This window comes from Chelmon rostratus, chromosome 2, assembly GCF_017976325.1.
Source record: "Chelmon rostratus isolate fCheRos1 chromosome 2, fCheRos1.pri, whole genome shotgun sequence".
Lineage (NCBI taxonomy): Eukaryota > Metazoa > Chordata > Actinopteri > Chaetodontiformes > Chaetodontidae > Chelmon > Chelmon rostratus.
The window spans coordinates 13,841,640-13,862,213 of NC_055659.1; the positions used below are offsets into that span (position 1 = coordinate 13,841,640).

Below are 20,574 nucleotides of genomic sequence, written 5' to 3' on the forward strand. Positions count from 1 at the left end.
TGCGTCTTTGTCTTCAGGCTCTGGCATCAGGAACAGCATGATTGGTCGGTCGCCATGATGGTCCTGAAGCAACAGAATCGTGATGTTGCAAGAACAACAAAATGACGTGCGTATTTATGTTATCTGTGCCATCCGTTTTCATAATCACCCTCCTACATCACTGATCAGTAGCCTCTCACTACTGAGACATTATGTGTAAGAGATGTGTGCATATATTCAACCAGGTGTCTGATTCTGACCACCTGACTGTAGTCACTTAATTCATGCAGGTACTAGTGAATCCAATCCTAACTGCGCTGATATTTTAAAGCGAGTGGTTGCTTAGTGGTGATTTTAGGACTCAGTGTGTGTCCCCTTGTCTTAGTGTCAGGGGTATGTGGACAGTGGTAAGGGTGGTGGGACAGCCCAGGAAGGGGAACCTGAATGTTTCCCCCATATTCAATATTTCTGCAATATTCCCAGTGTTGACAGGTATTGAAGCCGCGCACATGTGGATATCCGAGTAAAAATATGACGATTTACGTATTTGTACAGTGTTGGTGTTTATTCACAAATGATATGCTTTGTAAATTCGTGGCATTTATTTCCAAATGTTGATGCATATTTTCAGTCCGTTCACATTTACTCAGATGATGAGTTACAGAAACAAATTATTCTGCATTTATTTGTGCATTGCGTTTTACGAGTTACAACGCTTGATATTTGTGTGAGAATAGTATGCGACTGTTTACACCCATATTAAAACATACCTAAAAAAAAAATAGAGCTGATCGGAGGATTCACACTGTCGGCCTGTGTGCGTTTTCATCTTGGTTTCCTGCTTTAACAATGCTCTTCAGTCAGGCAGCATCCAGATGGACCATCTTTAATGTCTCTGGAGCCTCTTCTCTGTTTGTCAAAACGGCCTTTCCTTGTAATCCACCGCGGGACCGGAGTGAATCACAACACGACCTTCACTCCGAGACGCCGTCGTGCGAGACGTTCAAACACCACATTTAACAAGCGCTTCAAGGCGAATGTAATTTCTTTAAATAGGCGAGGTTATGGTTTCTCCCATGTCTGTCAGGTCCTGTTTTAATGTGCTAAAAAAAGAGAAAGTATTTGCTCAGCCACATCCAGCAGCGATAGTTAAAGTCCAGAAGACTTCTTAGAAAAAACAAAGCTCATTTCAGGATTTCTTGGAAAAAGTTGAGATTCAGCTAATCGGGATCAGCAGGCTCTCGTGGATATGGCTATGATTATGATACAGCATATTTTTCATGTGTTGCTTTGATTTCAATCTACCACGTGTGCGCGAGTGTGTGAGAGACAGAGAGAGATGGCTCAGGCTATTGTTATAAATATTTAGATTTTTGCCCTGAACGTGATGTTCCTCAGATTTATAACAGCGTGGTTATAATCCAACATCAGTGCCCCACAGCCCGCTGATCACAGTCATTTAAAGCAGGCCTAAAATATACTGAGCAGATGTGGAAGTTGGGATTTCCTCGATAGATTCCCTCGAAATAAAATGTCAGGCGAGATAAATGTGCAAAGATAAATTTTTAAGTGCACTTTACTATCTCAGCCCTTGACAAAATTGGAAACACGTTGTTGGACAAATCGAGCATTATCCCATAAAAACCAAGTTAGACAGAGAACAAACAAACCGCGAGCAAAATGGCATTTTCTCTGGCCTGGCAGTGGATTTAACCCGTTTTGATTTCCTACTTTATTGTCACAATAACAACTTGCTTTGTCGAGCGCGGGCTAATTACTCCGACGAACCTCCGAGAAAGCCTCTCGCCGTGTTTTTCCACCAGGATCGAGGGGAATCTATATTACTGGAAACAGCCTGTGTGCATTCCTATTATCTTTAATGTTGAGGCGGTGAATTCCCAGAATGAAGGCTCTGTCAGGGCCGCCCGGCGGGGCGGAGTCAACCCTGCAATTATTCCTGGAAAGCGGATAGGGAGAAGCTGCCGCGCGATTCCTGGGAGCGAGCGCCGGTTCAGCGAAGGCAGGAGCCACCGGGTGAAACGGAGGAGAGGGATGAGCCTCCGAGCACAAGCCGGGGGGGACAAAAAGAGGTCGGGTCCTGGCTCGGTTGTCCGTGGAACTAACCGTTAAAACGAAGCGTTTTCACCCCCCAGAAGCCGCCTCCAGCGCTCGTGCCGCTCGCTGTCACAAAGCGAAACAACCGGCAGCGGTTGGTGCGGCCGGTGTGACGTCAGAGCCGCCGGTGCTGCGAGGAGTTCTCAGAATAGACTTCTAGGAAACGGTAAATTTTAAAAGCCAAGCCTTTACACTCTGTCCTTCACACATTTGGATCTCATTCTGGCGACGACACACTCCAAACCGCTGCTGCGGAGATGTTCTACCTTTTAAATCAATTCTGCTCTTTTTAACATATTGACTGTTTTCATTTTACATCCAGTGTTCTTATATAAACTACAGGACCAGACACTATTTGGCTACGCGGAACTCCTCGTCTCTTCATATCGTTTGTATTAGGCTTATTCATGTCAAGCCGATGGTAAAAGCTCGTATCCCGGTCGAGGTGTTTCTTCTTTGTTCATTGCTCCGTCTCATTTTCTGAAGACATACAAAGCGGATTTCAGCCAGGAGGACTCAAGAAATAGCATGATTCTCTGCGTGCCAGGGTGAGTTGACTTTTCTTTGTTTCTGTGTTCTCTGAAGTTGTCTTTGTCGAGAACACACCTTTCTATTTGTAAAGTAATGCACTCTAAATTAGTGTTAAATTGTATTTCAAGTCTTTATATAAGAGCGTTAATTCTTGCATATATTCTAAAGGTGAGAACTGTCTCCAACTCAAGTCCACCAACTCCAAATGCAAAGGCCTGTTCACACTAATTATAAAAACAAGAAATGGTCTTCATCAGAAACTTTATTATAATAATATTAGTACTTATGCAGTACTTTTTTTTATTTAATCTAGAAAGCCTGACTGAGATTAAAATTTTCTTTTGTGTCCTGGCCAAGAGTTCCATCATTAACCAACAAAACACACCTAACACAAAGTACGTCACACGTCAATTAAAACACAAATAAGACTATTTTCATTTTGTGGTGCACATGTTGAAGCTGGACAGTGAATCGACCTCCTGTAAATAAGATATAACGTGGGTCCTGAATTAACAAGCCCACCATGGCTGTTTGGTTGGATGTTTTTTTCCCTGCTGTTTAAAGCTTATTTTCCATCTTATTTGCAGTCCAAGAGCTCCTCTCCCCGCTGCTCCGTCCACTGAAGCCCCACGGGGCATGCGGGCAGGGACTGTACCTCCTACTCCTTGCCTTCAAAGCACCCCTCCGCTATGGGACCCCACAAAGGACCTGCGGGCAATTGCCAGCAACTTCTGCTTTCTAGAAAATTCAGGTACGGTATGAAAAGGGCGTAACATTTCCGGCGACTGAACCTAACAAATATGATTCTTGAAAAGGCACAAACTATTCCAGGCTCTGTTTGGCACATTTCCTTTTCTGTTGTAAGATATTTTGCTGAATTCTTGAACCGTGGACTGTTAAAATCAAGCAGCGCACAGCGTAGAGGAGAGGACAGCACTGAATGTTCAGGGTGACTAATATTCAGGAATCTGTGTGTGTAGGATGGTACTGGGGAGCTGTAACTGCGGCTCAGGCCCACGCTGCCCTTCATGAGGCGTCTGAAGGAGCTTTTCTGGTACGGGACAGCAGCCACCCTCTGTACATGCTGACCCTCTCGGTCAGGACTGCACGCGGCCCCACCAGCATACGCATCCAGTACAGCGGTGCCCGGTTTTTGCTCGACTCCAGCTCCCCGGCCCGGCCCAGCCTGTCGTCCTTTCCCAACGTGCCCAGCCTGGTGCAGCACTACATGGGACCAGAGAGGAAAGCAGAGGAGGGGAAGGTGGAGGAGAGGGCTCCTTCAAAACCCTCTCAGCAGACAATCCAGGATTCATCTGTGGTATTAAAACTGAAGCGGGCCGTTTACAAGCCCCAGGGCCTCCCCTCCTTACAGCACCTCACACGCCTCGTCATCAACAGACACTCTGACTGCCCTGACCAGCTACCACTCCCGAGACCTCTGCTGCGCTACATACAGGACTATCCCTTCAAAGTATGATGGCATCCCCCTCAAGTCTGTTATTCTGGCTGAATCTCAGTTGACTTTCAACAGGTCCTTTGTGCCTGCACATGATTTGATTGCTGCTCGAGCAGTTGGAGGCCAGTCACGAAAACGCTGGACACAGGGTCATGTTTTTGCTGATGAAATATGTACAAATTCAGTCAATACTGACGTGCCTGGTTTCAGACTTAAGTTGTCAAGGCCTGGGTGGTGAAGTACCCCAGAGAAGGACAACTCATGAGCAAACTTCAGTACTGTAATCTACTCTTATTTTATGATGAATGTGGAAATTGTCCATATCCATTTTACGCTCATCAGTTCTGGATGTACATACTGTTCCTAAGAAGTACACTGATTCCATTGAGACATCTTTTACACCATTTTATTTTTCTCGGCAAGACGTTTTTTCTACCTTTTACATGTGTACATTTTTCTATTAAAATGAGCAACTGGAGTCTAACTCGCTGTCCTTTATATCCTTTTCTGTCGTGTTGCTTACAATGCCAGTTTTACTCACAGGGTGAAGAGAAACACTGTCATCATCATCATCATCATCATTATTATTATGAACCACAGCATGACGACTGCTCTTGTGACACTTGTTACGAAATATTTTCGCCTTCAATCACCTTTGAAACACAAAGTCTTTGTGGCCTTTGAGCTTTAAGTGTGTGAGAGACGCAGATTGTGTGAGGAAGTAAAGGCCACATTGTGTGTGTTTTTGCTCAACAATGCGTACAGCCTGCATCTGAGTCAGCGAGTGGACAAGTGAAGGGGAGGACTGTTCATCAGCGGATTCAGAGAACTACTGAATGCTTCCAGGGAGGAGGGTGAGCTTCTGAGAGGGAGGGTTCTAAGAAAAGCCTCGGTAATTACCTTCAGCTTTGAGCCTGCTTTTGTGCCATCTCGCACACGTTTTTTTATTGTGGCACAGGATGTGATCACAAATGTTACCAGATTAAAAGTGCAACAGTGACATGACAGTGGTTTGAGATTCTGCAAATTGAGAGTGATAATATCAGAGGGAGTGCGTGCTTTGGTGGCTCAGTGGGGGTAGGGGAGCTGTGGCTGTGGCAACCTGGGCTAAAGCCAGCGTAATAGGATCTCAGTTTCTCAATCCAGACCCAGTTTGCGGTCCCTGTTTGACTTCTGTCGCTGAAGGATGCAGAATCGTGGCCTAAGAAACAGAAACAAATTTGTGTATTACGCTCTTAATTTTAAAGAACCACAAATTAAGAGTGTCCAGCAAGTTGAGATTTTGTCAGTGCGGCCTTTTGCTTTAAATAAGATGGACAGTTATGGGCCTAAGAGGTCGACATGAATTTTAGCATGAAGTCACTGCAGGTTAAATGATGACAAAATGATGTAATGATGCCCAGGTGACAGACACAATGGCCGAGAGGTTCTCATTGACAGACCTGCCGCTGATGTCGTGCCGTGTCTCCATATAATGCATCTCTTCCACATTCGCCTCCACCCACCGTCGAATGAGCGGGGGGTGTCTGGGGTCCACCTCCAAGTAAACACGACTGTTATTCACCAGAAACAGAACACAAAATGCATTAAAATGTAATTATCAGCCAGGACGGGATTATCAGAAGTGACCTTGAGATGAGAGCAGTGACACATGTCTGGAACTGTATTTACTGGCAGTCTTTTAAAAAGCTTAACTCATTAAAGAGGCAACACGATCCGTGTGTTTTTGAGAACATGCTGTTCCTGTGACAAGCCAACGACGCCGTTAGGAATTAAACCCAGGTGGGTTTCTCTCTCTCTGTGTGTGTGTGTGTGTGTTTGTATACTTGTATCAAGCAGTGGGGTTCCTTACCCAGGATTTGATAGGATCTGTGGAGACAGAGTCAAAATCTGTTTGATCACCGTTAGGCCATCGTTACCTCCATCTAAAGCAGCGTGGTCTTCAAACCTGGGCATACAGTACGCATTTATCATTTGAATGCATCCAATCGATGTCATAGATTTCCAAGAAATACATTTCTAAGGACACCTAGTGCAATCATGCAAATTCATTTTATACATTTTATGCATTTTTAAAGGTGTGATTTGGTTAATCTGAAAAAAAAAAAAAACCCATCAGATTAAGCACGTACAAATTTATTTTTTGTCAAGAATTCTAAAATTATTAGTATGACTTCACGACTGAGTATGACTTTTAATTTTAAAACCCATGTTTCTAAACATTTGTAAGAATTTATAAACTTCATTTAGTTTGTAAGTATAAATTGTATAAAGTTAATTAAATGGTTTATAGCACAATATCACACACTACACTGTCTAACAAGACAAAATGCAGTAACTGCGTATTTCATCAGAATTTAGTTCAGACCAGAATCCGACTTTTTGACATCTGCTTTAGCATACAAAATTTCTTCATGCCATAGAAATGTTTAATTTAAAAGACAAACCATATGTTGAATTACAATCAGTCAACTACATACAGCTAAAGCAAGAGAGCCAATTCAAGCTAAAGCTAGTAAATCAGAGAGCCACGACTAGCTTTGACTAAAGCTAAATTTACATTTCATGTAATATTATATTTCTGATAACAACTATGTTATCCTGTGCTATCAATCACTCATTAAATCCTCATACACCAGTTAGCGATACTTCATAGGAAGAGTTGGCAAATTAATTAATAAGCACTTTCAAACTAAATTATGGTATATTGTTAAGTGTTAGAAGCATTTATTGTTTGTACTGCTTAGAAACGGCAACTAAAAGGAAAAAAATAGAGGGTGAAACTGTTTTAGTCACCTGAAAACTTCCGCTTCCAACGACATCATATCCTCTGAGAACAGGTACGGAGGGTTACTAACCAAAGCTGAAACAGGGCTACAGAGGCTCAACACAGTTTCTGCATCTGATAAAACACAAATTCAAACTTTTTTTTAATCAAAAGTGTGTTTAGGCGTGTCATTTAATAAGTGCAATGCACCGTTTTCACTTACCTTTCATTACATCTATATGATAAACCTGTAATCTGTCCTGAAGGCCCAGCCTGCAGAGAAAAATCCCTCATCAGACCTAATGCGTCACTCTGTATTCCCCCAGTTAAAAATAGAAAAAGCTCATTGTCATTGACCACAATGTCCGTATTGAATTACGCGTGGACATTTACAAGTTGTTTTCATGTGCTATGGTACAATTACCTTAACGCATTCTCTCTTGTTAAATCCACTGCATCCTGGCTTTGATCCACGGCGATGGCTTTAAGCTGGTGACAGACAAACAAAACTGCTGTTTTCTGTTTGGATGGAAAGGCCTCAGGGAAATTCCTATATGTCTGCATTGCTGTGCTTCTCTGTATGACGAAGTTATTAGGTGAGTAATCGTTTAGTCTTTAAAATGTCATCACTGTCACATGGCCATCACCTGCTACCAATACCCACAGTGAGGCCTGGAAATGAGTCTGACCAGCAGACTAAAAACCCAACGTATTCAACTTAGGTGGGAAATACTGAAAAAATGAAAAAATTGTATGAAGTTTGTTGTGGCTTCAGAGGCAGCAGCGCAAAATCTGACAAGATGCTAGTTGGGTCTGAGGAGTACAAGATAGAAAAGACAAAAACCTGCAGGAGTGGTAGAAAGAAGTGAGCTAAATAAACTTCTGTAACTTGCTCCTTGTCTCTGCTTGAGGCATCTACAACTAGCATAAAACACCTGAATCTACAACCCACCTGTCACTGGTTATGTTGCATTATGGGTACTGTAGGCACCAGGCTTTAATATGGAATAACAATGTATGGAATAAATAAGATGCCAAAATATTCACAATGACAATGCTAATATACTTATGATTAGCAGGTGTCATATTTATTAAACATTCAATATCTTAGTGTTAGCATGCTAACATTTGCTAACTGTAAGGTGCAGCTGAGGGTGATGGGAATGTCATCAGTTTTGTAAGTATATAGTGTTCGATTAAATGTCAGGACATCACCAAAACTATTTCAATTCATCCTGAGGGGAACATGAATGTCTGCACCAAATTCATGCCAATGCATCCAACAGCTGATGAGATATTTCACTCCAAACCATGGTGTCAACTTATTAGAATACATTATCTGGGGACCATGAATATCATGTACAAAATGTGGCACCAGTGCGTCTCTGTGATGCTGACATATTTCACTGAATCAGTCAACACTTTGCTGATGGTCCTAAAGGAAAAGTCAAGGGGCCACCTCTGGGGACCATGAATGTACAAACTTTCAAGGTAATTCATCCAAATACTTGTTGAGACCTTTCAGCCTGAATCAAAGAAAGTGCCTAAGAATTTACTTCCTTCAATGAACACAAACCTCACCTGAGGCAGATTCTTCAGCAGACTAAGAGAAATGGCACCGGAGCCGCATCCCACTTCCAAGCATGTATGCTGAGCGTCTCCACCCGCTCCCGTCCCGGGCTTCATCTCCAGATCAGTGAGCACGAGTTCAACCAACTCCTGCACCAGCACACAGAGAAAGCACAGCTCTGGTCATGTCTGATTGCTCATTGGGATTTCATTGTACATTCTACGTATGTGTGGCCTGTTTTTCTCCCGTCCTGCCTCGGTTTCAGGTCTTGGTATGAACACAGGAGGTCTCATCTTCAGTGTCAGATCTCTGAAGTCCCACTCCTCAATCACATACTGCACGGGCATTCTACACAAAACAAATGCACTGATGAGCATTCTTGAAAGAAACATCTGAAAACATGTAGGTGGTGTGTGAAGAAACTTTATACCTGGATAGGCGTTTAGTACAGAGCTGCCACATCTGCTCTGTTTGTTCTTGGCTGAGAAACTCTGTTAACTTCCCCTGCTCAAGACTTTCGATCTGGATAAAGAAATGGCATGTACGAACCAGAATGGACATAATAAAACGTGATGGCAGGTGTTCAGACATTATACCAGGCGATGTAGAATGAGCTCTGCAAATTTCAACTCACAGTTTTAGCCCCGAGCAGATAAGCAATGATGTAGTGGCTGGAGTGGTCAGGCTCCGGCACACCTGTCTCCACAAAGTGTCTCTTCCATAAGTCCACTGCCTGACGTGCTGTGATTCTGCCTGCAGGTAAGGCTGGAGTGCTGCATCTACGCACTGCCTTGGAGCCCCAGATCCCCTAAAAGCATTAGAATGAAGAGAGTTTCTAAAGAACCATGAATCCACAATAATGATTCAAACAAGCCGTTGGCCCTTCCCCATCACAATCTACACGACGCTGAGGAGTCAGATTTGAAAACTAATTTTCAGATCAAGCCACTGACTGATTGATGTCTCATTTGCAATTTACCAGCTTTCATCACTTCCTCTGCACAGTGGAGGAAGGAGTACACTGAGTTATGAGACATTAATAGATATACCTACACAATGTAATGCAAAGGCGAGGGGGTGTTTCTAATCATCTCTCCCTCATATTCTGCATGGAAATTGTTTTTCTGACAGGAAAACAGTGACAGTTTTTGGAATATTTAAAGTCATTTTTAGTCAGCCTACCAAATGAGCCCTCAATATTAAAAGGGGGACAATGACGATATTTGTGTCAAACACATGAGCCAAGCCTTTAGTTGTTTAAAGGTACTCTGAATTTCAACAATTTACCAAACTGCCAAGCCATTCTGGCCACTTAAATGTTAAAATCAGGTTTAATTCTAAAACTACCTCTGTGCATTTTGCATTAATAAACATTTATTCCACTTTCTCCCACAATTGCGTGTCTATTACTCCTTTACCTTTTTATCTGGTTGATTAGATTGAGGATTCGGGCTACTTCGGGGTATGTTAGTGTGATTATTTACCCAGATTTGATTCAGTGTGTCTTCTCTGAGGCTGAAATTTCATCTTGGCTTTCGTTCAGAAACAATGACAAACTGTTCACTGCTCCTCTGCCAGACCCATATTTACTCAGACAAGTTCCCAATAAAGACCTTAGATCCAATCAAATGTAAGTACACACAAACCAATAAATGGCTCAATAAATAAATAAATTAAGCATGAACACTGTGCTTAATTGTGCACTAGTTCAATTGTCTAATGTTAGCTGCTACAACGAATCTACTAACACTGAAGGTTTAGTAGTTACTTTTATAGTAGTGTAGTGTCAAGCGAGATATTGATGATTTGTCTAAAACTTTATATTCTTCCCTTTGTACGTCCTGTGTGACGTAGCGTATCGATAGTTTGGTTTAACTTGTAAGCCTGCTCTGCTCCATTAAGCTCAAAGCAGTTAGCATAGTGCCGAGAAGACAAAAAACAATTAGCCGAGTTACCTTTATCCCAGACCATCTGTAGCCTGCACGTAGGGGTCTTCTCCACATGACTGATCTACACAGGCTCCCCCTCTACACTACTACTCCTTCAATACAGTTATTGTAGCTTAACATTAGCCATCAGCTATACATCCGTATGGTATTCTGTTGTCCTATATGTACACTTTAGGTCACTTACACGCCCTATATGAACATTAAACAACATTTTCTGTCGTCGGATGGCACGTTAGTTGACACTATTGTCAATGTTTCCTACACATGTTGCAGCAAACCTCGCTAATGTTGACCTAACGCAAACTGTTGGAGACGTTGCGGCGCACACTGCGCAGCACTGACACTGGTGAACAATGTTGCCTTTACTGTCGAATATGTGAACTTTTTCATCCACAACTAAATTTTGATTAGCGCTGAAAACCGAAAGATCTTTTATTTTCTAATGTTGGGATAGTCGAAATCATGTAGATCGTTCTGGTATAATAGATGTTTTCAATTGTTAGCTAATGCATCAACCTCAATCTATCCGAAGGACTCTCATGTAATGCAACCGTAAATGTGCCAAAGTTGTGGGAAAAGGGTAAAACAAATATTATATCTTTGCTATTATTTGATTTTTGTTGAAAGACACCACCATTATTCACTATCTACGAAGTATTTACGAGTGTGGTGATTTCGTAGGCTAAGTTACGAGGAGACCTTGAAGGCATCGATATTGTTGTTCCTCTGTCTGGTGTGCGTGGATTTGTCGAGCACTGGAGAGATTTTGGATGGTTTGACATTAGTTTGACAACATTTTTTCAAAGTACAGTGAGAACATACTTACTGGTTGTCCAGACGTTGGAATTGGAATTCACGGGAGGTCACATGCTTGTCTTTCTACGTTAAAAGTGGAAGCTAGCAGCTAGCTTCAGCTGCTAATTAACAGCTGAGGCAGGCACACACAGGATACTGTCATCTAAAACTGAAACGGTTTGGCCAAAGTTTGCTAAGTTGACCATTTGGATAAGGTTGCCCTGACAAAAAAGTCTGTGATGGGCATGACCAACCGAATAGAATGTATATTTTTCAGTGAATTTCACCCCACCCTGGGTCCAAAGATAACATATCAGGTAAGTGTGCAAATAATATACAGTGTGTTGTGGGGTTTAGCAGCACAGTTCAACAATTTTAACAAGAGGAGCTGTAATAAGATGAACAATTTTTTCAATTAATTACCATAATCACTGCTACATTGCATAATTATCCTGATTATGATAGTGTTATTGTGGTATCAAGTAATATTCTGTCAGAAACTTAAACTACATGGTAATTTATGTGTAATATATGCTGTTTTTTTATTTTGTAAGGTCAAGTTTGTGGAGCACTTTTATCAGAAGTCTCCAAAAATCTTTTTTTTCATGTGTAGGAGATCAAATATTGGGAATTATGTTAATCTCAATGTTGTAACTAAATCTATGACAGTAATCACCAGTCCCCATTCCTTAAAATCAAATTGAGGTATATCTTTGCAGTTTACTGTACACAAAACCATAAGCTTGGGATCATTGTATGTAGTATTGGAAATACTTTCAGGTACTGTATAAATGTACCTGTAAATATGTATGTATATGTATTACATTCTTAGAAAACATGCATTGTAACCTCACAGCAAAAGCAGCGGCACAGATTGCTCTGAGACAGTCTCTGCATCCTCGTGCTTAACTGTATGTACAGTGGAATTAAAATCAGAATAATTGATCTTATTAATGGTAAACATATTGTTGTGGTATTGACCTTGAAAATGAACAGTACATAATCTTCTTAGTGTGTCCTATGCATCCTGTCATGCAGTGTCCCCTGTGTCCTCTCCTGACAGGTCCCTGAGGAATACATTTCACGGGAGCTCTTTGACACAGTTCAGGTTTATATCATCACCAAGCCAGAACTGCAAAACAAATTAATAACAGTGTATGTAATCTAACACTCTTCTTCCATGTCTTTGCCATAAAAAATATTTATCTTTTCACCTTTAGATCTGTGTGTATGCTTACAAGCAGTGTGTTACTCTGTTTTCAGTATCCAACTATCCTCTGTACTCATTATATCTCTTTTTTGTGTTTTAGCACTGCCATGGGAAAAAAGTTAATCGGCTGTCCCGTGTGCATTGAACATAAAAAGTACAGCCGCAACGCCCTCCTCTTTAACCTTGGCCTCGTTTGTGACGCCCAGACCAACACGTGTGCCCTTGAGCCGATTGTCAAGAAGCTGTCTGGGTACCTCACAACTCTGGAGGTAGTGAATAATGCGTTCTCACATCTGTGCTTGTCTCATGTGATTGCTTTGCATATGTGTATAGTTTTCAGTAGTAGGAAATCATGGATATGATCTTAAAGCTTTGTGCCCTGTTGTGTTGCAGCTGGAGAGTGGCTTTATATCCAATGAGGAGAGCAAGCAGAAACTTTTACCCATTATGTCGACCTTGTTGGAAGAACTCAATGCCACAGGAGCCTGCACCTTACCCATAGGTACAGTCGTTTTGTACTTAAGTGTGTGTGTTCCACTTGTATTTGTGGCAAACAACCCCTCTGTGTCACACAATGACACACATCAAGGAGGTGGCGGAGAAATGCAAATCATGTGCGTGTGTGCTACAGGAAACAGCCCTGATGTAGTGAGTGACTGTGAAAATGTTTTGAGTTGGAAAACATCCTGTTCAGCTTCTTCTTTTGTTTGTTTGAAGATGTTGTTACAGCAGCACTCACAAAAACATCCTAATTGAATTCAGTCATGCTATGGTTTGATTAGCACCACTGTGCAAGCATTCGTGTAAAGTGAACACCAATGAGGCTTTTTTGGAACTCAGAGTCGACATGGTTACAGTTTACTTGTTAAATTTAGTAATTCTTGTTATTTTTCTAGCTGTTTAAAGGCAACATTCAAACCTAGATTTCTTATTTTATAAAAAATGAACATATAATATGCCGTAATCTGTTCTGACATAATGACATCTGAACAGCCTCATAAATGTGTACTACCTAACAAATTGGTTAGCAGGAATGAAGGTCCTTGCTTGATAAAAATAAAAAATCAAATTGAACCCTCAAAAGGGCATAAAGCAACAGTCGTCAGGATTTTTTTTTTTTTTCAATCTAGTCTCTTTTTCTGTTCTGTGTCTGTTTTTAGATGAGTCCAACACCATCCACCTAAAGCTGATCCAGCTGCGAAAGGACCCTCCGATTGTCCAGGAGTACGACGTGCCTGTCTTCACACAGTGCAAAGAACATTTTATCAAATCTCAGTGGGATCTCACCACTCAGCAGGTAGGCCTTGTGGCTGATATCAAGGGACATTGTGATAAAACATGTGCCACAATTTTAAGAGGCACAGGGAGAAGGATTTATGATTAAAGGCCTGTTATCAGCTGTGCAGGTACTGTCATATAAATGCATCTATCACATCCATTGTTTTATAGATGGAAAAGAGGCATTAGTGTCAGAGAAACTGCCATTTATTGGTTCAATAATGTTTTAAAGCTGTAATAATGAACAGACGTCCAAGATTCAGGTTCATAGTAGTGTGTATACTGTATTTTATCAGGTCACAGAGCTTAGAATGGGCCAATAATGCTCTACTGTATATTGTTTACCGCAGATCCTGCACTATATTGATGGATTTAGACACATCCAAAAAATCTCTGCTGAGGCGGATGTAGAGCTGAATCTTGTGCGCATTGCTGTGCAGAATCTCTTGTGAGTACATTTCAGTGAATAAAGGCCAACACACACCAGCGGCATCTTAAGATAAGACACACCATCGTGGTTTGATCCAGCGTGTCAGGATAAGCCACTTTCCTATTTCTCAGTGTGGATGCACATTAGCTATGCGGGAAAGCAGCAATTTCGTCACATTTGCTGTTTTCAAATGATCAGATATGTGAGACTCCGCTGGTGTGTGTTGCACTTCAGCATTGTAAAACCTTTATTTCCAAACGAAACCAAAGAGGGATACTTAAATTCGCCTGTTTCTTCACAGGTATTATGGTGTCGTGACCTTGGTGTCAATATTTCAGGTAACTAGACTCACACACCAGAACACATTGGGCTTATTTCCACTACATTTGTGCATTTGTAGGGCGATGCTGTTAATCGAAGGGCTGCTGTGATTTTCAGAGTAAAAGTCTCCTTTTTCCTAACTAGTTGTCTGGCTTAACTCTTAATGGGTCTTTATAGTTTGGTGATTGTCTTGTGCTGTTTTACATCCCTCCAGTACTCCAATGTGTATTGCACCACCCCCAAAGTTCAGAGCCTCATAGATGACAAGTCCATTCAAGAGGAGTGCCTCAACTACGTCACCAAGCAGGGTAGATAAGAGTCAGGATTGTTGAACACAAATGTTATTCTTTTTTCCTTTCATTTTGTGATTGCATTGTTGTATTGTCTGCCAGGTCAGAAGCGTGCCAGTCTGAGAGATGTGTTCCAGCTGTACTGTGGTCTGAGTCCAGGAACCACAGTCCGAGACCTTTGTTCTCGCTACTCGCAGCAGCTTCAAAGGGTTGATGAGAGGTCGGCGTCTATCACTTTTATGAGTTCCTGAAAGACTTGATGACTCTTAGAAAGTCTTTTCAGACTGACATTTATTTGCCTGTGTGTCATGTCACGTGTTGCCTTTCAGGAGGCTTATCCAGTTTGGACTGATGAAGTCTCTAATACGACGGCTACAGAAATACCCAGTGAAGGTGAGCCGCGATGAGAAGAGCAGGCCACCTCGACTCTACACCGGCTGTCATAGTTATGACGAGATCTGCTGCAAAACAGGCAGGTTTTAAAGCTCTCTCTGTCTGTTTAGCATAACTAATGGCTAATGGTAGAACACAAGCCTGCTTACAGTGTCGTCCTTGTACAGGAATCAGTTACCAGGAGCTGGACGAGCGTTTGGAGAATGATCCCAACATCGTGGTGTGCTGGAAGTGACGTGGGGTGAACTGAGAAGAGCGACCACCGTCAGACTGAAAGTTACAGAAATGCCTCAGCCAAAGATGCCTTCAGCGACAGAAATAACAGTGTAAAGTGAAATGGTATTTTGTAATTTTTATGTTAGATTAGTGTTTGTTTTTTTTTAAAACTAATGTCTTCATCAAGAAATGGTCAAGTGAGGAAGGTGATATTTATTAATATTGTACAAAAGAAAATCTGTGATTAATAAAAGACATAATACCAAGTTTTGACAGCTTGTCTTGTGCATAAAGCAGTGCATAAAATGATGAGCTCATTTCATAGCCATGAAAAATGAGCCTGAAACTGAAGCAGTGGAACAGGTGGATACATAAGATCTCTTCGTGTGGCAGTGGTAAATTGCATTAAAAAGTAATGACCTTCTATTTGTCCCTGTTTAAAATGGATATTTCAGGTGGAATGAAGGTAGCTTTTGTAAGTCCTCTTTTTGGCCAGAGGTGCTCTGAAGTGGCCTGATAGGAGTAGCTGAAAGCAGTGATGAAGCAGGGTGTGAAGGGTCCTCAGTGGTGGGAGTCTGTCTTTGTTTTTACTGTAAAGGTCTGAGAGTTGGGTTTGAGTGGTCCTGGGGTTTTTGGTTGTATGCTTGATGATTCTTGTCAGGTTTTTCTTCCTTTTCTCTGAGGAAGTTGTGCCAGGATGTAATGTCGAATGTGAGCACTTCTACCTGCGACCCTTACAATGCTGTTAAAATGTCCTGTCTGACGTTAAAACCTTTACACCTCCTCAGAAGAAACATGCACTGTTGCATGTAATCGCATGTGTAACGTCTTCAGTTCAGAGGGAAATGTACTTTTTACACCAGCACATTTATTTGACAGCTATAGTTGGTAGTTGCATTTAAAATCAAGATGATGAGTATGACACATTGTTAGAGATTGAGCTACCCAGCAGTGTACTAACAGTAAAATGCTACTTAGGTGTTAATACATCAGTAAATTTAGCACATTTTGACACTAGAAGCACATTTTGGTCGTTATACTTACTGTAATGGAATGTTTTTACAGTGTGCTACAGCTCGTCTGGAAACTTCCTTCCTCGCTGTTGGTTTTAGACGGTTTGATGCTCACGGTTACTTAATAATGCACCGCCCCTCTCTGGCAGCAGGGAGGTACTGCGTCCTGCGTGCGCTTGGTTTACAGTAACCATGACAACCACTGGAGACGTAGGGTATTGATAACGCTTGTTAACTTCAGAAACAACTCGACAGAAGTGAAATTTATTTTACTGTTGTTGAGTAGCTTTCTCTAACAAAATGGACACGTCGGTTATTTTCCCTGTCGAGGCAGAGGGGTTTGTTCAAAGTCTGGAGACTTTCTCTCTCAAGGAAGTGGGCTCTGCAAGGTAAGATGAACCAGCTAATTAGCTACAGCTAGCGTTAGCAGGACTGCGGTTAAGTTCAGTCATAGCCGGCAGAATACAGCACAAATTAAACAACTGAAACTACGTAGAATATTTGATTCATTCTACCACACATATTACAACTGTGACGATTACCATACATTATCCAAGTCAAGTTACTAACTACTAACACAAAAGCTGAGTTTCTCCAAACTGTCTTTTTAACAAATATGCTGGAACTGTTTCTTTGACCAGAGAAACCAGAGCAAGTTTCAGTGTTAACAGTGTTGATAAAAAAAAAAGTCATTAAAATTATAAATTTAGTTCTTAACATCTGAAGTAATAGTTTTAAAGAAGAGTTTATTTGACAATCAATCTCCATGTTGGCTTTGACTCTATGGACAGTAAGTGAACCTGTGATCTGTGTACAGTTCATAAAGTAGCGGTTCATTAAGCCTAACTCTGTGCTGTGTCATGATTTTTATCTTTGTGTGTTGCCAGGTGGTTCAGACAGCATGAGTACATCGAGAAACTGAACATGCAGGCGATACTGAATGCTTCTGCCATGCATGATGAGTTTGTCAAGGAGCTCCTGATATCTTATGGAAAGGTGACTGCTACCTCTTTACTTATGATGTTAAAATGTCAGTGGCATTTAGACAAGCTGCTAAAAATCTAATGAAAAGCTCCTTTTCCTTTTCCTCTCCCTCTCTAGATACCTGTTCTGGTGCATGAAATGATCCTTGTCGAAGTGTGGAAGCAAAAAGTGTTTCCCATTTTATGTCAGCTGCAGGACTTTAATCCCAAGAACACATTTCATCTTTACATGGTGGTGAGTGTAAAACGAAATGTAAAATGATCATCAGCCTGCAGCCTCATCACTGATTTCAGGTCCTCTTAAATGTCTCCTTCTTAGATCCACCATGAAGCCACGATCATAAACCTTCTTGAAACGATAATGTTTCATAAGGTCAGTGTGTACACAAATATATATTCTGAAATTATATGAATCTGCCATGTGATCCTATCCATTAGATTATGGATGGGATCACATGCCCAGGCGGTTGACTGTTGGCTCTTTCTGTTTATAAAGATAGCTATAAATTAAGCTCTATGTGATGTGCTGAAAGAGTTTTGTGTGTTGTGTAGGATTCATGTGAGGCAGCTGATGACTCAGTTCTTGACTTGGTGGATTACTGCCACCGCAAACTCACCCTGCTGGCCAGCAAAGCAACCAGGGAGAGCCTGACGACCCGAGACCAACGCAACCTGACCGGCAAAGCAGTTGTTTCCTCTATAGAGGTACAGGAGTCTGAGGCTTATGCTGCTTTTGTTGGTGGAGCCTGCCTTTCACTTAAACTGATCAGTCACAGTGTTGTTGTTTTCACTTGATGAAGGAGTTGCAGACGCAGAGTGCTGCTCTGGAGTTTGAAATCTCCCTGAAGGCTGTCTCTGTGCTGCGCTACATTACGGATCACACTGAGAGGTATTGCAGTGTCTGGACTGATGATTAGGTTTAAGGATTTGAGGCCTAAACCATTTTTACACATTTATACTTAAAGCTAAACCGTGTAGCTAAACCGTGTAGCTGACTAATTCTGCAACTTGTTATTTTCAGGCTTGATTTATCTATGAATGATTTTTTACGATAAATTAATTGTTTGGTTTATAAAACACAGGACATTGTAAAAAATGCCTTAACTCATCTTCAAATTGCTTGATTTGTCTGACCAACAGCCCAAACTGCACAGATATTATACCTATAATAATATAAGATAAAAAGCAAAGCTCTCACATTTGATGAGCTGGAATCAGGGAATGTTTGGCATTTTTTGCTTGAAGATGAACTATTCATCAGTTATCAAATCAGATAAGTAGATTGGTTTTCTGTTAATTGACCATTTATTAATATACCAGTAGTTTCACCTCTACAGCTAACATAAGGAGAATACTTCTTTTCTTTGCAGCATCAGTGTTATCAATCGCATGCTGTGCACCCATAACATGCCATGTGTACTGGTTCAGCTGATTGACTGCTGCCCTTGGAGTCGCTGTACAGAAGGTATATTTCACCTTTTGCATATCAGCTGTGTCCTTCAGTGTTTACTTTTGCCTGATAAGTAACCCTTTATTCAGTTTGCCTCCTCTCTGTCTCCTACTGAAGGTGGAGTAGATAAGTACATAAATGGCAGATGGCAGAAGATTCCTGCAGAGGACCATTTAAAGATGACAAAACTAGATGGTCAGGTCTGGATTTCCCTTTACAATTTGCTGCTGAAAGAAGACTGCCAACGGAAATATGACTTCAACAGTTTCAACAAGAGCCAGCTTCTAAAGGTGTGAATGACTCTTCGTCTTCAACTCTGAAAACAGCTGAATCTCCGTCAGCAGTTTTCATCATTCCTTCACATGTTTACAGTCTTGTGCTGTGCGTTATTGTAGCTCATGAACGCGTAACCTGATTTTTGCTCCTCCGTCCATGTGACTACTGTATGTTAAGTGTAAACTGAAGCTGAAGAAGTGTGTGAGAGTCAGATCATTGTGCTCCAGCTTGTTAAAACACAGACTAGTTTCCAAGGTTGTTTTGACTAAGATGTTTCCTCCTATTATACGCTTTCTCATCCTCTTCCTGTTGCGTTCATTATATAAGCAGAGAGCCTTGTGCATCCTCCTGTAATCACACTTTTTTTTCTAGCATGGGCTCTGCTTAACTCATTGTGGAAAAGTCTGATGATGCCTTATTGTTCATGTTCCGCAGCTCCGGTCTTTCTTGACAGAGGTATTGATTGATCAGCTGCCAAACCTGGTGGAGCTGCAGCGTTACCTGGCACATCTTGCAGTTACAGACCCAGCCCCTCCAAAAAAGGAGCTCATTTTAGAACAGGTACACACTCACACAAGCAGACATACAGTATCTCCACACGTACGTCCTGTGCATTTACCCTTAGCTTTGCTTTATGTAAAGATCCCAGAAATATGGAACCACATTGTGAGAGAGAATTCTGGGAAGTGGAAGGCAATAGCAAAGTATCAAGTCAAAGAAACGTTCAACCCATCTGAAAGCGACCTGAGACTGCAAGCACAGAGGTAATACTTGTAGTGTTACTTCTCAGTATTACACAGGTGTGCTGAAGGTACAGAGATATCAACTCTGTTGACTGTTGAGATAAGTTGTGTTTTGTTTACCAGCTTGGCCCGGACGTACAACTTGGACGTGATGGAGAGTTTACTCCCTGAGAAGCCAAAGTGTGGATCCTGTGGGAAAGAGGCTACAAAGAGATGCTCCCGATGTCAGGGAGAATGGTACTGTCAGAGGTAAGACGTCAAAACATAGATATATCTCCAGCAGTAATATGGACGCTGCTCTGGACTGTCATGCTGAACTGAAGAGGGAGCTGAGCCTGAGGCTGATTTAGTAGTCAATGCACTTCACAAGCTTTTGGTAATGACTGAAAGAAGGCGATTGTGGATATAAGATGCTGAAATTAGTCATCCCAGATGGCTTGAAACACGTCAGGTGCGGCTAGAAGAACCTCTGGGTTACCTGATGTCGAGTCTTGCTTTTTGTTTTTCTCCAGAGAGTGTCAGGTGAAGCACTGGCCTAAACACAAGAAAGCCTGCCAGCTTATGGCTGAGGCCACAGAGAAGATCCAGAGGGACCTGCACATTGACAGCTAAGAGGGAGGCTGTTGAAGCACACGTAAGGACTGGTGGCAAATGGAAGATGAGACTCTTGGGTCACAAGATGAGAGAGCAAATGGGCTCGTTGATGCAAATACAAATGCAAAGTTGGATTCCTATACATTTTACAAGTCTCCTTGCTTTTAATACTGGGGAAGCTTACGCCCCATTATAGACTGTTGTAGCTCCTTTTT

At 41.7% G+C, this 20,574-nt stretch overlaps 4 protein-coding genes across 5 annotated transcripts; 3 read left to right on the forward strand and 1 right to left on the reverse strand.

Moving 5' to 3' along the window:
* Positions 1-1,958: 1,958 nt before the first annotated feature.
* On the forward strand, positions 1,959-4,617 carry LOC121623165 (cytokine-inducible SH2-containing protein-like). Of its 2 annotated transcripts, XM_041960367.1 has the most exons (4): positions 1,959-2,260; positions 2,437-2,642; positions 3,213-3,376; positions 3,606-4,617. In XM_041960367.1, exons 2-4 carry the CDS (start codon positions 2,623-2,625, stop codon positions 4,100-4,102), a joined length of 681 nt encoding a protein of 226 aa, XP_041816301.1. In that variant the 5' UTR covers positions 1,959-2,260; positions 2,437-2,622; the 3' UTR covers positions 4,103-4,617. The 2 variants fall into 2 exon arrangements, with proteins under 2 accessions (XP_041816301.1, XP_041816292.1); XM_041960358.1 differs by lacking the exon at positions 1,959-2,260 and having other exon boundaries at positions 2,275-2,642.
* On the reverse strand, positions 4,451-10,654 carry hemk1 (HemK methyltransferase family member 1). Its single transcript, XM_041960345.1, has 11 exons — positions 10,374-10,654; positions 9,053-9,226; positions 8,849-8,940; positions 8,673-8,766; positions 8,430-8,567; positions 7,273-7,337; positions 7,072-7,121; positions 6,878-6,983; positions 5,934-6,029; positions 5,524-5,634; positions 4,451-5,282 (listed from the first exon to the last, which is right to left on the reverse strand). Exons 1-11 carry the CDS (start codon positions 10,419-10,421, stop codon positions 5,219-5,221), a joined length of 1,038 nt encoding a protein of 345 aa, XP_041816279.1. The 5' UTR covers positions 10,422-10,654; the 3' UTR covers positions 4,451-5,218.
* A 457-nt stretch (positions 10,655-11,111) lies between these two features.
* nprl2 (NPR2 like, GATOR1 complex subunit) lies at positions 11,112-15,567 on the forward strand. Its single transcript, XM_041959820.1, has 11 exons — positions 11,112-11,479; positions 12,226-12,317; positions 12,473-12,641; positions 12,766-12,874; positions 13,533-13,669; positions 14,001-14,098; positions 14,382-14,418; positions 14,616-14,709; positions 14,794-14,911; positions 15,021-15,163; positions 15,252-15,567. The coding sequence occupies exons 1-11, from the start codon at positions 11,402-11,404 to the stop codon at positions 15,317-15,319; spliced, it is 1,143 nt and encodes a 380-aa protein (XP_041815754.1). The 5' UTR covers positions 11,112-11,401; the 3' UTR covers positions 15,320-15,567.
* Positions 15,568-16,613: 1,046 nt separating this feature from the next.
* zmynd10 (zinc finger, MYND-type containing 10) lies at positions 16,614-20,384 on the forward strand. The gene is made up of 12 exons (XM_041960744.1): positions 16,614-16,702; positions 17,201-17,309; positions 17,415-17,531; positions 17,616-17,669; positions 17,849-18,001; positions 18,097-18,185; positions 18,667-18,761; positions 18,864-19,036; positions 19,458-19,583; positions 19,665-19,786; positions 19,889-20,014; positions 20,278-20,384. Exons 1-12 carry the CDS (start codon positions 16,614-16,616, stop codon positions 20,375-20,377), a joined length of 1,353 nt encoding a protein of 450 aa, XP_041816678.1. The 3' UTR covers positions 20,378-20,384.
* The last annotated feature ends 190 nt before the right edge of the window (positions 20,385-20,574 follow it).

Coding starts and splice junctions, on each gene's coding strand:
- LOC121623165 (XM_041960367.1), top strand. CDS start 2,623: ATGATTCTCTGCGTGCCAGG. Junction 2,643..3,212: donor ATGATTCTCTGCGTGCCAGG/GTGAGTTGACTT, acceptor TCTTATTTGCAG/TCCAAGAGCTCCTCTCCCCG. Junction 3,377..3,605: donor CTGCTTTCTAGAAAATTCAG/GTACGGTATGAA, acceptor CTGTGTGTGTAG/GATGGTACTGGGGAGCTGTA.
- hemk1 (XM_041960345.1), bottom strand. CDS start 10,421: ATGTGGAGAAGACCCCTACGTGCAGGCTACAGATGGTCTGGGATAAAG. Junction 8,568..8,672: donor TACCAAGACCTGAAACCGAG/GCAGGACGGGAG, acceptor GTGCTGGTGCAG/GAGTTGGTTGAACTCGTGCT. Junction 7,338..8,429: donor TGCTGAAGAATCTGCCTCAG/GTGAGGTTTGTG, acceptor GTCTGTCACCAG/CTTAAAGCCATCGCCGTGGA.
- nprl2 (XM_041959820.1), top strand. CDS start 11,402: ATGGGCATGACCAACCGAATAGAATGTATATTTTTCAGTGAATTTCAC. Junction 11,480..12,225: donor GTCCAAAGATAACATATCAG/GTAAGTGTGCAA, acceptor CTCTCCTGACAG/GTCCCTGAGGAATACATTTC. Junction 13,670..14,000: donor GGGATCTCACCACTCAGCAG/GTAGGCCTTGTG, acceptor TGTTTACCGCAG/ATCCTGCACTATATTGATGG.
- zmynd10 (XM_041960744.1), top strand. CDS start 16,614: ATGGACACGTCGGTTATTTTCCCTGTCGAGGCAGAGGGGTTTGTTCAA. Junction 17,532..17,615: donor CATTTCATCTTTACATGGTG/GTGAGTGTAAAA, acceptor TCTCCTTCTTAG/ATCCACCATGAAGCCACGAT. Junction 18,762..18,863: donor TTGGAGTCGCTGTACAGAAG/GTATATTTCACC, acceptor CTCCTACTGAAG/GTGGAGTAGATAAGTACATA.